We start from the raw sequence: 14,515 nt of genomic DNA, 5'->3' as shown, positions 1-14,515 counted from the left end.
CAAAAATTAATTGTGCAAGGTTTGATTGTCTTATTTGCCTCCTCTTTCCCCTGCCATTCACAAAATGTAACAAATGTTTCAGAAGGAAGAAAAGATAAAGGAGGAAAGAACTCTCTTTTGTATTAGATGAAACTTTGCTGTTACACATCTTTGTACCTAAGAGATAAAAAATGCCTGGTTTCGGTTCAAGTCTTCTCATTTATTCTTTTAACAAGATATATAAAGCCATTTATGATTAATTTCTAGCAAGTACCAAGCTGAATGTGGTTTGCGTAATAATCCGTATTAGCATGGTTTTAATTGTTTCTACATAAGAAAAAATGCATGTTCTAATATGTATCTAAATTACTAATATATACTAATATAATATTAATATATCTCATTGCATTGAATCCAGAAGCTATAAAGGGTAGTATATATTTGAGGATTATAATAGGTATGATTTAAAATGAGAATTGCAAACAAAAGTGTGTGTGTAAACATAAGCATATCAGCAGGAATCTGGCTTACATATACAAAGGTCAGTAAGATCACTAGTTTGGGTTACAGCTCAGCCAAGGAAAAGAATTCCAGTGAGAGAACTCCACTAAGGTACCAGGGCCCATGTAGGTACCTACAGCTAATTTAGATGTTGCTTTCTTCTGGTTACATGAAATGTGACCAGTTATTTATGGCAATATATTTAACAGTATTTACTAGGATTTATAAGTAAAAATCACAATTTTGGTGTTCAAACATGAGTCCCTCCTAGACTGATTTGTATTAAAACAAAATCAATCCCCCCTGCCTCTAACCAACCACCAGCACAAAAAATTTGAGGCTGTCAAGTAACAGTTTATAAATCTGATCCAAAAGCTTCCTCAAGGCTAGAAATTTGGTGCCCGAGTACAAATTCTAAATTTCCTAAACCTTAAGGGCTTTCTAAATGTTAAGACTTTAAAGGAAACTCTTCATATTTGTGGGTTGGGTTTTTTTATGGCACTATGTGCATGGTTTTCTAAGGTAAATAATGATCTGAATTTCAGTCACCTATGAACATAGTCTTAGATATCATTTTTAAATGTGCATCACTTGCACTAATCCCTGAATTATACATATGCACGTATATGCGTATACACTGCACACACACGTTAGGTGTTGTAGCTTGCCACATGTGGAGCCAGCTGAGAAATCTAAACAAGTACACCCTGACGATAGGCACACACCAGTCTATTTTTACTGTCTTTTGGAAAATCAGGTTCTGAAAGTGTGTGTTACTTAAGCTGTTTGCTCAGTCATCAGAGTCTTTGCTGAGGTTTTAGAAGTCATGAACTTATAATGATGATTTTTCACTTTAGCAACCACCTTACTGATTCTACTTGTGAATAAGAGGTGTTGGTACATAGCTGCAGTATTTAAGATCCCATCAGTTCTATATGTTTTGGTTTTTTCGGATCACAGTTGTTAACAGGCCGCTATTTAGGCAAATATTTAACTGTATGCTGAAGTCTAAGCATATGCTAATATCCTGATTATCCGCTGAATCCTATATTACTAATGCACATTTTTGCATCAAACACATTCTGAAGCATATTGTTGGATCAAGGTTATCCTAAGGTATATAAATCTATTTCTAATAAATACTTCAGTTCAATCTAGCAGCAACTATACAGAATCTCTGTTACAGGCTGTTAATAGAAGAGTCATCAACAACCTGATAAAATTATGTTCCTTTACCAGCGTGCCTTAATACACAGATATTTTACATTTTCTAATAACAAAAAACCTGAAACAACAATTATATGAAAAAATAAGTATCCATTCCCTATCATATTTTGTCAACATACCTAATGAAACCACTTTCAAAAACAACCTGTTTACTAAATGGTTAATAATGTATGAGAGAGAAATTATAAGCTTGTAGACTCAGACTGGTCTTGGTTAAAAAAAAAAATAATGAAAGATTTGTGTCTCATTTGCTCCCCAAACATTCATGACGCCTGCTTGACTAACCCTCAGTCACAGCTGTGTAAACAACAGACTTTTAAGCTGCTGAACAGATAATGGGAGGGAAACCAACACATCCATCATATGTAAAATGGGAATAAACAATGACATGATGAGACTGTCTCCCCTTCTTCGTGGGGCAGCTTCTGGTGTTCTTTCTCTGGTAAACAGCATGAAAACTGCTATGCTTTTTCTCCTGTTGAAGATTTGGCTTTGATTCAGTTAGATGGCAAATGGCCAAGGAAAATGTATAATTTGGTGGGTAAAGTACTGCTCTCTCACCTTGGAACAACAGATTTAGTTCAGTTGCGTTTCTATGACATGATAGTCTTAACGCAGTTCCTATTGGATAGCAGCTGATACCAAAAAACCACCGCACTTTATGAAATTCAGCACATTATGGAAAATTGTAATTATCTGATGAGGGGACACCACAGGCTAACCTAACAAAGATGAAATAAGCACTCAGCTGGGTGTTTCCTTTAATGTACAACTTAGTTATATTGGCGAAATAGCAAAGGAAAGTTTGCCTTTTAGGTGGCAACATTGTACTAAATTTGAATAGAGGTGTCTGCCAGCCTCTCAACCTCCCAAAACAGAAACAGTCGCTTTTCTGAGGAAAATAGAAATAAATCCAATTGTCTGTTTTGAATTAGAAGCCAAAAGAACTATTTCACACGTTCATGCTATTGAAGTGCAATAATTGGCAATCTATACTGGCATTTTTAAACCCGCTTTTCTCAAAACAGATCTAGTATTTGCATGCCCAGTAAAGTTGCCTTGCCCCACCTGCTTGGGGGAATGTGGGTGGGCTGGGATAACAGGCTTGAGGTAACAAGTGCTGGAGTTCATTTCATTCCTTCAGCATTTGTTGGACAATCACTATCTTCAAGCTCCCACCTCACAGCCATTATTTTTTAAGTGGATGGGGTTAGAAGAAAATCCATCCTATAACTGGCATAAAGAGGCTGAGCCTGACCTCCAAGAGACAAACAGAGGTGGACAGATGAGGTGGTCAAGTGAACTTGTCTCTCCCAGGTATACCAATACTTGTAAGTGGGCCAGCCTTAAGCTCTTTTTGAAAAGCACTGCAAGGCAAACAAAGGTAGTTTATATGCCACAACTCTTTGGGTCTTACTAATCTTCTAGCATTTTGAAATGCACTGTCACTCAGGTATAAAATGAGGTTTTGATTCCCGCCCGGATACATGCGTTACTTGAGAAATGTTTCATGCTTGCTTGGCACATTATACGAGAGCCTGAGTAGAAATGAATGAAAACTCAAACAATGGAAAATCAGCCAACTTGCAATAATTTTTAGTAGGTTTTTGTGAATTAAACATTTGTTAAGTGCTAAGCATAAAGAATTTCCCAAGATAAAAAGGAAATGAACAAGTCACCTTGAGATTTATCTATCTTAAGTTCCTGAACAAAGTTTTGGGTTTGATTAATAATGTTAGCATTTGTAATTTTAGAATTTGGTTACTTTATGGATGGCCTATGAAAAGCTTTTCATATTGATCGTGTGAATAAAAATTTTATGTGATAGTTCCCACTTCTGAGCTCCTGATGAGAATTTTTGTGGAAGTGCAAGGTTAGATAGACAGAGTTCTGCAAACATAGAAGCTTTAACTAGGTATTTCTTTTCAAATTTGCTTCTTGGTGTAGTTTAGGAGTGCCTTGCTTTAGAAAGGTCTTTCACTATTAATAGGGGGTTTTATTGGATCTATGGGAGAGACTATTTTGCCTCCAGTCCTTACAAATATTGTGAGAGGACCCACTCAACTGCTAAAGGCAGAAAATCTGACTTCTTGGTTGGATGCCTATTTTAAAGTAAAGCCTATTTTAAAGTAAAGCACAGAGTCAGTTAACTTGACATCTGCATTGTATTCCTCTGCTTAATGTGGAGTCAGTCAGTTACTTTTGCAAAAATCATAAAGGGCCTTGTATTCAAGTGTGGAAGATGCTTCTTTTCCAGTGAAATTAAAAGGGGCTGGAAATGTTCATTCTTTTGAAAATCGGGCCTTTTCAGTTTGTGCCTTAGCTCCTTTATCTGTAAAATGAGGTTGTAATGTTCACTCACCTCTGTGAAGAGCTTCCAGATTCATACACGAAAAGCACTATGTCAGTAGTTGGGCATGGTAGTTAGATAGCAGAGCATGAGAGCAGGTAGTTCATGCATTGCTTAAAAACAAAAGAAGTGCAAATGTGAAGAATCGCTTTGTGGCCAAGCTGTAGAACAGATCTGAAAAAGTCAAAGGAAGGTTATCAACTTCCATCATTCTTCCTAAGAACAAAAAAGTTAAACCAAGATTTGTATGTAACCATTTTCTTCCCTGCTTGACAATGCTGCTCTTCACTGTGGTGAAACTGAGGTATTGTGGCTTTTCTGATTCTCCTGTAAAACTGATTCTTTTCACATGTCATCTTATGTGGTTTGTTTTCTTTTCACCTTTAGAATTACCAATAGAGGCTGATCAATATGAAGATGGAAAGAAGGAGTGCTACTACAATCTGAATGATGCTAATTTCTGTGACAATGTGCTTACATCCAATGTAACCAAACAAGAATGCTGCTGTACCTTGGGTGCTGGCTGGGGTGATAACTGTGAAATCTTCCCATGCCCTGTCTTTGGAACTGGTAAGAGGAGGCCTTCTGTCCCTTTGCAAACTTTTGAAGCATTGTGTTTATGTTAACAGTAGCATGCTTTGCCTTCAGAGAAGGCTTGCCCATTAAATCCCATATTCTGTAGTATTTAGTCATGACTTAATCATGGGAGACTTCCATGGAGGAAAAATTAATAGGAATAATTCATACTTGGTGTAAATCCATTGGCTTCACTGCAGTTACCCTAAGGATAAAAACAGCCTGTTACTGAACAGCATTATCTCCAACTGATTTTAAACAAAGATGGATTCTCAAAGAAGCTTTTTCCAGATGCTATGGTAACACATTAGATTTTTCCCACAAGCTGGAAAACAAAGATAAGCATTACAGCGTTTTTGAGTCTGCAGCTATTCTTTGTAATATTTCTACAGCACTACGAATTACTGATATATATTATGACATTAGTATTACATTTTGCTACTTACGGAACAATTCAGTTAATCATGTTGTCCGCAGACCATTGTTTAACCTCTAAATATCAAATTAGAAAAACATAGCCATATGATATTTGTCACAAATATTGAAAACAGTACTTGAAACATAAACAGTGATGGCTGAAATTCAGAATCCAGCTGGAAAAAATCACGTAAGGGAGAACATGTGTAAACTTTTCGAGATTAAATACTAAAGATTACTTTTCACACAAATGTATCATCATCTTTAATTCCTGTGTTAACTATACTTTAGAATCAGTGAAACTGAAATGAAATGTGCTACAAAAAGAGCCTCTCTGCTTGGATGGGTTTATTTGATTCTGTATAGTCTCCAAGACACTTCGAATAATTTCCCTCTGTAATCCACACCATGTTCTCCTGTTGTAGTGTTTTTCCTGTATAAGGTCTGAAGAATGTGGACAGGGGGTTGTATCTCACTTGGGGTATGACTAGATTGCAGCTTGCAGTATAGCTCGGAGAGGCCCATGCTAGCTTTAATTAAGATAATTTGGCTACTGGTATTGTTATAACTGCACTGCACCATGAAACCCAGTAAGGACTACATTCTCCTGCCAAGGAGCAAGAGAAATTAGTTTGCATGGAGCCCTGTGATGCTGTGGGTACCCTAGCTAGGTTTTCCAAAGCTAGGTCTGCAAACTGAGAGCAGGGGAAAGTCAGGCTGTAGCGTTAGCATCCCCCATTCAGCTAAAGGTGTGCATGATTGCCTGATAGATGTGAATAAGGCAAAACGTCACCTCAGATTTCTCAAAATACCCTGAAACAAATATGTAACATACGTATGTGAGTAACTTTTTCTTAACGGCAAAATTTTTTGTTTTCTCTCTCCCCTAGCTGAATTTACTGATTTGTGTCCTGAAGGAAAAGGTTTCATTCCCTCTGGAGAATCACCTTATGGGCTTCTTGCTCAGAATTACAAAGGTCAGTACTGACTTGTATTAAGTTTAATTATTTCAGAAGTTCTGGTAGTTGATTGACTAGAAATGTGAGCCAGCAATGTAAACATACTAATTCAAATTTTATTAGGTGACAAAACCAGCTTGTGATATGAAACATTACTGAAAATCATATTTTGACAGATTAAGAATGTCAATTATACAGTCTCTGTAATATTCTGTTTTAATTTATACTAAGTGCTATATACTATGACAGTAGGTGCTGAGACCACAAACCTCAAATACTCATTTACATATGAAATACAAAGGCACCTTAGATTTGTAAATAAATGTATGGGGTGTTGGGAGAGAGAAGAAAAGTTCTGTTAAACATTAGACCCTACAAGTGAGAATGAATATAAAAACTGAAGAGAATTCAGCAATGATATTTTCATTACAGAACTTCATGCAATAATTATTGAACAAAAGACTGTACAGAACTATGAGTGATAGAAGGAGTTGGTGGGTGTGGGCAGGAGGGAGTTGGCATCACTAAAGGAAGAGTGACATCAGCAAAATTCCTTTTCAAGTTTAAGAAGTAGCCATCAATATTAATAATTTGTGAGATTCATTTTCCTTGGCATAAACAGACTGTATTTGTGTTAGCTAAAATGAAGTCAACATATTATCTTTGGGTTACATTGCAGCTACAGGATCTTTAGAAAAGCACGCATTTTATATATTTGTTCCTATTGGAATTGCTGTTTTACAAATCAAGAACTAAAGGTAGAAAGTACTGTGTGTTTGTATCACATAAACATGCAGTAAAATTTACTTTTTTTAAAGACCTTAATAGAGGCATAGTATCACATGGTTGAGAGATAAGCATTTGTCAGAGTTGCTTCTAGCTAAATCACTAATCTGTCAGACCTGATTCTGAGAGATGACAAAAACTGGTGGGACTTGAAAGAGTTTGGGTTTTTTTCCTAATGATTGTTATGTGTACCTTTCTCGAACTATCCTTCCTCACTGAGTAGGATACTACTAGGTCAGTTTTCCTGTCGAGTTAGTGAGTAGACCATGGTTGAGTTCAGTTCTCTGTTCTACTAATATTTTTTTGTGTTACCCTCAGCAGGTGTTTCTTTGCACATGTAAAGTGCATGGGACATGGAAAAGATACTAAAGGTTATAAGGCACTAATACCCAGATTCGTTCAAACTAATGTGGGTGTAAGACCTCCACTCTCTGGAGGTGTTGCTTTGTCCACCAACTTGGAGTAAAGAACAAAGTGCCACGGGATGAATCCAGATCTCAGACTGATGGTAGCAGGGACCAGTGTTGGACAGACTGACAACTTACATCAAGACAAGTCAGTACTGTCACAGAGCTCATCTTAAAGGACCTAATATGTCCTGAGAGTATTTTTGTTCAGGGATTGTTTAAATGTGTTGTTTATCTTTGCAATGTAGATTTGGGACATGCAGTGTGTACAGTATGTCCAAATGTGTCTCAGAGAAAATCTGCATTGTTTCTGTTGTGCTACCTCCGGGTTGATAATATCTCTAGCTGCCATAAATATTGAAGTGTGGAAATAGTTAATCTGGAAATATCTTCCACAAATCTTTGCCATAATAGGACTTTTTCTGTTTTCAGTAAGTGTATTTTGTAATAACCTTAGGAATGGCACAAAGGACAAACAATAAATAAGTACTTTTAGTAACTGTTACATTAACTCATATGTTCCTGTTGCTTTTGTCCACAAGCTTCTGCTTGTAGGAGCAACTCCTATTTTCTCAATTGGAATTATCTGTCAGAAGTGAATATACTCAGCTAGCCTTCCTTGACTCTCCTCCCAGGCTTTCCCATTTTTCCCCAGATGCAAATCCACATTCCATAGGAAAAAGAGAGAGGTGTACATGACATTTCTTACTAATCTTTGCATTGTTCTTGCTGCTAAACAGTCAAACAAAATATTTAATGTTTGAAGCCACTTAGTGGCTGGAAGAGTGGCTGTAAAAATAGCTTTATAGCACTTCCAGTTCTTCTGGATAAAGTAAGCTTTAAAACTGCTGTACAGCTGGAAGTGACAGCTTTTGGCTAAAATCTGTGTTGCCCCAGAGTAAATGGGGGGAGTAAATCTATAGAAGACAGTGGATTAAGACAATTGGTATTGAGAGAATCACCTACTTTACATTGTACTTTTTGTTGCCAATTTTAATACCAGCCTAGCTTTAACAGACTATTCTAGGTAGGTGTAGCAAATGAAAAGTAGGTTGGAAAAAAGAAGTGAAGGGAATTCCAACAGTAACAAATACATAAATACAAGACTGGGAAAAAATATGTACAACTGTGAAAACCTATATATGAGCTAGCATATACTTTCCATGAAACCTCCCTGAAAACATTTAGCCTCATTTGAAAGTGTGGTAGATTCTCTTTGTCAGCTGTCACTAGGTCTATAGTAGTTGCAGCCTTATATTTAGCAACAGACACAATTGTTCCTGTGTAGTAGGAAGTCTCCACAGAAACTGTGTATATAGCTTTGAAAAAAAGTCACAAGCAGTGTGGATATGAAGATTCCCTACCATGCACAGCAGAGTCACCAAACTGTACGGAGAGAGCAAAGCAATCACAAAGTCCACCCATAAGCATAACTGCTTAGTTAGTTTTGTAATTAGATGGTGTGATTAAATTAGATCCATGGTGGGAATCCCTTGGATAAAGTAAATTATACTGGAAAATACAGGCCATATTCTTCATCTGTTGTTCTTTGAGCTGAGAGCAATGTGATACCAAAGGAAAGAAAGGGGAGCTGCAGGTTCTTCCAGTCTCTGTGTGCCACAGGACTTATTCTGACAAGGGAAAGGGAAAGTCATGGTCCACCAGTATTCCCCTTCCCATTCTGGCTACGAGCACACTGTAGCCTCTTCCACACCAGGTTTTTTCTTCTGTGGATATCTGTCCTCCTGGGGCCCTCTGTTTAAAGTGAAGTTTGCTTGAACAGAGAAGTGTATAGGCTTTATTCCATCTTCCTCCCCTGCGTGGCCTCATAATAATTATGGTAACACAACCTTTAATGTTTTCTCCCCAGATGCTGATGAATGCCAACTCTTTGGACAAGAAATCTGTAAAAATGGCTTCTGTTTGAATACACAGCCAGGTTATGAGTGCTACTGCAAACAAGGCACATACTATGACCCTGTTAAGCTCCAGTGCTTTGGTAAGTTTATTTAAAGTGGTCTTGTCATTATAATGGTATGCAGATGGGCAAAACAAGCAGACTCATATGGCAGGATTCCCATCAGAACTGCGGTATTCCCAGCAAGGGGAGGAACACTGGGCCTCTGAACTCCTGTAGCAGCTTTTTAAGAGGCATTGGGTCAGTTCCCTTCCCTTCTGCTTGGCTGGGCAGCAATTCTGGCTGACATGGCGATGGCATGTAGAGCAGGGTTTGCTTTATTTGCTTCCTTTTTCAGCAAATTGCTCCCAGGATTTTGCATCTCCAAAACAGCCCCTTGTGCTCCTTTGAGTGCATAGTCTAGAGCTGGTACCAGTCTTTATGCAGGCAGCACAAAGTGATCGGAGGTGGCTCCCTCCCTAGATGCACACTGCTGCTTCACTCTGCCAAGGTACAATTTAGCCTTCTGTTCTTTGTACCTGGGGTAAGCAGTGAAAGCCTGTATGTTGAAGCTCACCTTTCATTTGGTAAGTGTGTTGGTTTTACTATAATAAATCAAATTAACGCAGTTTTTTTTTTTTTTTCAAGGACAGATATTTTCCACAAGGAGTTAATATGCAATGTCACATTACAGTTCAGGTCATTGATAAGCCAATGTTAGTCTGCACAACCTTGTACTCCTTTGGTTCTGGTATTCAGCTGAAAATTACTCATAACCATGACCCTGGCTTTTGCTTTGTAAGCAGAAAACCATGTATAATGTGCAGAATAGCATAATGAAAGGAAGTAATTTCTGCAGCCGCAATAAGAGAGCCTTTCACCTTGGGATTCTATGATTGTTCTTTACAAAGGGTGGGGGTTTTGCTGATTTAATGTAATTTATTTGAAGTAAAATGGCCTGCTCTTCCCTTTGAGCTAAATTTCTGCTTTTCCTCTCCAAGACAAAGTAAGGAATAGAACTACTGTGGCTAGATAAAGCGATCCCTTCTCCTGTCCAGCTCATGAAAAATCTCAGAGTATGCCCACCTCTAATGCCTGCTGGTACTGTCCTAAAGAGATAGGAACATGGGAAGCACCTGCAGCTGTGCTGGGTGCAGGGTATGCCTGGCACTCCAACACCCCACCAGCAAGCCTCCTCATCCAGATGCTCCCTAGTACTTGAGGATTAGCAGTCAGCATCCTGCTGATCTGTCTGTCCTTCTGCATGGGCACAGGCAGGATTTTGCTGCCAGCAGTTGGTATTTGTGGTAATTAACAGAAGGCATGCAGGGAAATCTGCTCCTAATATAGGAAAATATAAACATGGATTAACACAATTCAACTACTTTGTGCTGGCTCTTCCTGATACATTTCCTTCCATTTTAAAGACACGGATGAATGTCAGGACCCAAACAGCTGTATTGATGGCCAGTGCATTAACACAGAAGGATCGTACAACTGTTTCTGTACACACCCAATGGTTCTGGACGCAACAGAAAAGCGATGCATCAGACCAGCAGATTCAAGTGGTATGATCCATTATACATATTACTGAAGTGAGTACACCTCTATGAGGTGGCGCTGACATGGCTACAGAGCCCAGTAAACTTAGACTGGATCATGGTTGGATGACCCTGCTCTTTTGGAGGATTTGGGAAGGCAGTGCTTCGACCATCATCTGTTGATCCAGAAGGCATCATGATGTAGGGTTCCACATTGCCAGTGCAGACAGGAGACTGCTGGAAGTATTAATGAGATTAGGTTTGGGCTGGGGAGTCTTCAGCCCCCCAGTTCACCAGCTCTGCATCTGCCTTGTCCAGCCTTGTAGGTAATGAGGCACAGCCTGCTTGCTGTCTCACTAAGGCTGGGATTTGGCTGTGGGCTAACGCTGGAGATTCAGTTTGGAGTGAGTGACTGCTTCTAACAAAGCAAGGAATGAAAACAGGAATAACAGGATATAGGAGGAAATAGCTGAAATTGTATCTGTGCTTTCAGTTGATTAATATTGAGGGTACATCAATCTCACATTTTCAAGCTGTGGGATGCAGCATCACTGTTAAAGTAAGGGCTTTGCACGTTCTTTTAATTTCAGTAGACTGATTTCAGAAAAAGTGTTAGATATTATGAGATTCTTAGAAATGTCTCAGAAATCGAGAGCATTATGCAGTCTGCACAGCTTTGTCTATGCCACACATATCTTTGGAAGAAATGTTACAATGGGATTGATTAATATTGACACTGTATAGCCATAAATCCAGACCTCTAGTCCCTGCAACTTGTAATGCATTTTCCTAAGATGCTTCTGTGAAAGCAAATGGGAATACAGACTGAACGCCTGCTGTGGTCAGTCCAAATCATAAGACTGATACTTTTGAGGAGTAATGTGGTCATCCTCTTGCCTGAAACTGTGAAAGGACCACAGCATTTCTATTGTTCAATCTTCAGTTAAACAAACCAAGAGCAGGATTGTCCTTTGGGTTCATCTAGGATGTGAAGAGAATGCAAGGGCCCAAAGGGTCTTCCATCATGCGACATTGAGGCTGACACAGCAATGACCTTCTCACCCAGCACAAAGCGCTCAAGCTTTGTATCACTACTAGCAGTGTCCTCCCTAACACAAAGGAGGAGGGGGCAGGCTGGTTCCTTTGCTGCCAGTAGAATTGGGAATTGGTTGCCGAGACCCACTGCTGCTCTTCACTGTGTGTTCTGGCAAGTTCTTAGTAGTATAGGTATCTAAAAGCCGATCACCTTTGCACTTTCAGAACTCATTATTTTACTCTTGAGCTAGGTTTCAATTCTATACTCACACATGCACCAGTGCATCATGTAGAAACGCAGTAAATAGATATGCACAGACAAAACAGGACCTTGGTTTGTGACAACACTTATTTTTCACTCTATGTTGGAACAAAATCAAAACCTTGCAGATGTCTTTACAAAACAATTGTGCTGAGGTTTTTACATTCCAAGTGGAAGATTAAGTTTACAGTTCCTCTCCCTCTGATCAGCAGTGATCAGAGATTGCTAGGACTAGGAATTGTTCCTATTGAGATCTTTGTCAGAACTGAAATATTCCAGCTTTGACAAAACTGCATGTTTTGTCAATGTTCATAAGAATGTGACAGTTAGTTCACAGCAGTATTCTGTCTCTAACAATAGCTGTAAGTGGATGATTAGGGACCAGAAGAGCAGATAAACAATACTTCTCCTTACACTCCCCAGCACTCTCCCAGCCTCCAGCTATTTTCAGCTCAGGGGATTTCCTGAGCCTGATGTAGTTTGGCTGTTTAGTTAATGGGACTCTCTTCCAAGTATTTGTCCAGTCTCCTGTTGAGCCCATGTAAAATTTTTGTTCAGCTCTGCCCTAGCTGTAAAAGTTCTTTCAGATGCCATTGACGGCAATATAAGAAAAGCAAAATAACAACTTTTAAAGATTCATTCTGTGGATGGAGTTCCCCAAATATTCACCTCTGTCCTAACACTGTTTTTTGTCAAGCTCTGTTAACTTCCATGAGAGCAGAGCTGAGTCAGCGTTAAGTGTTCAGCAATGACTACTGATCCAGGAAGATTTATTTCTTGGGTGCCCAGCCCAATGTGCTTTTAAATTGGCCTAATAGTGTCAAATCAGAACCTTTTAAGATTTTTGCAAAGCTGAACACTGAAGAGATGAGCCACCTCAGGCACTTTAAAATGGTCATGACTTCTAAGCTTAAATTTGTATTCAGCAAAGTCTGTAAAGCTAGGTTATTTTTCTAATCTAAGTTTAGAAAATTCTGCATTATGCTAGTATCTTTTTTAAGTAACAGTGCTGTGATGACCTAATACTGTCTTCTCCATCAGAACAAACTGAAGAAACTGAGGTCTACCAGGATCTTTGCTGGCAGCATCTAAGTGATGATTTTGTTTGTAGTCGACCTCTGGTTGGAAAACAGACTACATATACTGAGTGCTGTTGCCTATACGGTGAAGCCTGGGGCATGCAGTGCGCACTGTGTCCTATGAAAGAGTCAGGTAAGGAAATGTACCTGTCGATTCTTGGAATGAAATCTGAAATACTTAATCAGTTTAATCCCTTGCATTTATACTTGGGCTAATAACATAAGAAAGAACAAAAAAACCTAACCCTTCCAGAACTAATGGAAATTTTTCTCATTAACTAAGGGGAAATCATTACAGTCTAGTTTTTGAAAATATAGCTGCTTTTATTTTTTGGCACTTACAAGACCCGTTTCCTTCAGGTGGAACTATCAGTGATTAGCAATTTAGAACCTTGGTGGAAACAGGAGGGCATTTTAAGGGTAGTAGAATTCCTTAACATGACTGAGAAATTAAAAATCATCTCTGAAAATAGAGATGCAGTTCATGTGCACACACACATGATACTCAACAGATTACATAATTGTTTTGGATCTTTGTTGCTGGTATTATACATTCAGATGCATTTTTCAGTGTGATATTCTGCCAGGCTGGGTGCAATTAGATGCGTTTGCTTGATAAGGATTTGGTAAGTTGTGGTTTAGAATCACTAAAGCTACCAAAGAATGAGTTGTTATTATATGGCTATATGCTCAGATATTATGGACTGTACAGATGAGCAATTTAAGATAACTAAGGGAATTAGAGTACCAATAAGGACTGAAGAATTTCCAGGGAATATCACAATGTTAAAGAAAGCTGACTGACAGTAGTATTTTTAAAATCTTGTTCCAAAATATTTCAGGTAGAAGCTTCTTCTTGTGGTGACTACAAAAGCTAAATGGATATAGAGAGAAATGTTGTCATTGACACACAGACTTATTTCTGGGGACTGGGGACTGGAGAAGAGACCAGTGGAAGCAGCATAGGTATATGTTATGCTGTGCCTGAGATATGTCAGCCCTGGTATACACAGTCTGGTACCATACTAACTTCTTCCCCCATATAAACTATTCTAAGGCCTATTTTGGATGTAGCTTTCTTACTACAAATGTGTCCTTCATTAATATGGTTTTCCACGTAGGAATACCATGCTACATTAGTAAAGCATTTTATTCTGATCATACCTGGATTTTTCCTCGGGCCTGTGTTACTCTAACCATAAAGTTGTGGCTAAAGCAGTACATGTTTTACTTGTAGCAAGAACCCTGGAGTTAAAACTACATAGAGAAGCTCAGTGAAGCATTAATGTGGTTGTTTGTGTCTGCTTGGGTTTTATGTTTTTATAATTTACTTGCAAGGTCCCTGAACCTGTTCTTATATATCTTTACTTGTTTGAGTTTGCTTTGGAAGTGCAGCAACTGAAAAAAGCGCTTGATTTTGATGATGTTGGCTGGAGTCACAGCTGGCTGATGCTTACTCCAGAGGGAGACTGAAGAAGAAAAACAGGGCATGACAGCAA

The 14,515-nt window shown here is 38.6% G+C and overlaps 1 protein-coding gene across 8 annotated transcripts in view; it reads left to right on the top strand.

Annotated features, from left to right (window-relative positions):
• LTBP1 (latent transforming growth factor beta binding protein 1) overlaps positions 1-14,515 on the top strand; it is a 204,459-nt gene that overhangs the window by 174,866 nt on the left and 15,078 nt on the right. For 7 of the 8 annotated variants that reach the window (XM_030035532.2, XM_030035530.2, XM_030035536.2 and 4 more), the window contains 5 exons: positions 4,445-4,627; positions 5,941-6,027; positions 9,073-9,201; positions 10,527-10,667; positions 12,979-13,149. In XM_030035532.2, the coding sequence (XP_029891392.1) occupies positions 4,445-4,627; positions 5,941-6,027; positions 9,073-9,201; positions 10,527-10,667; positions 12,979-13,149 (711 nt within the window). The remainder of the gene's footprint in view (positions 1-4,444; positions 4,628-5,940; positions 6,028-9,072; positions 9,202-10,526; positions 10,668-12,978; positions 13,150-14,515) is intronic. The other variant, XM_030035533.2, reaches the window with a different exon arrangement.

Source organism: Aquila chrysaetos, chromosome 13, assembly GCF_900496995.4.
Source record: "Aquila chrysaetos chrysaetos chromosome 13, bAquChr1.4, whole genome shotgun sequence".
NCBI lineage: Eukaryota > Metazoa > Chordata > Aves > Accipitriformes > Accipitridae > Aquila > Aquila chrysaetos.
The sequence above is the reverse complement of the archived record's forward strand: the minus strand, read 5'-3'. Positions and strand labels throughout refer to the sequence as shown.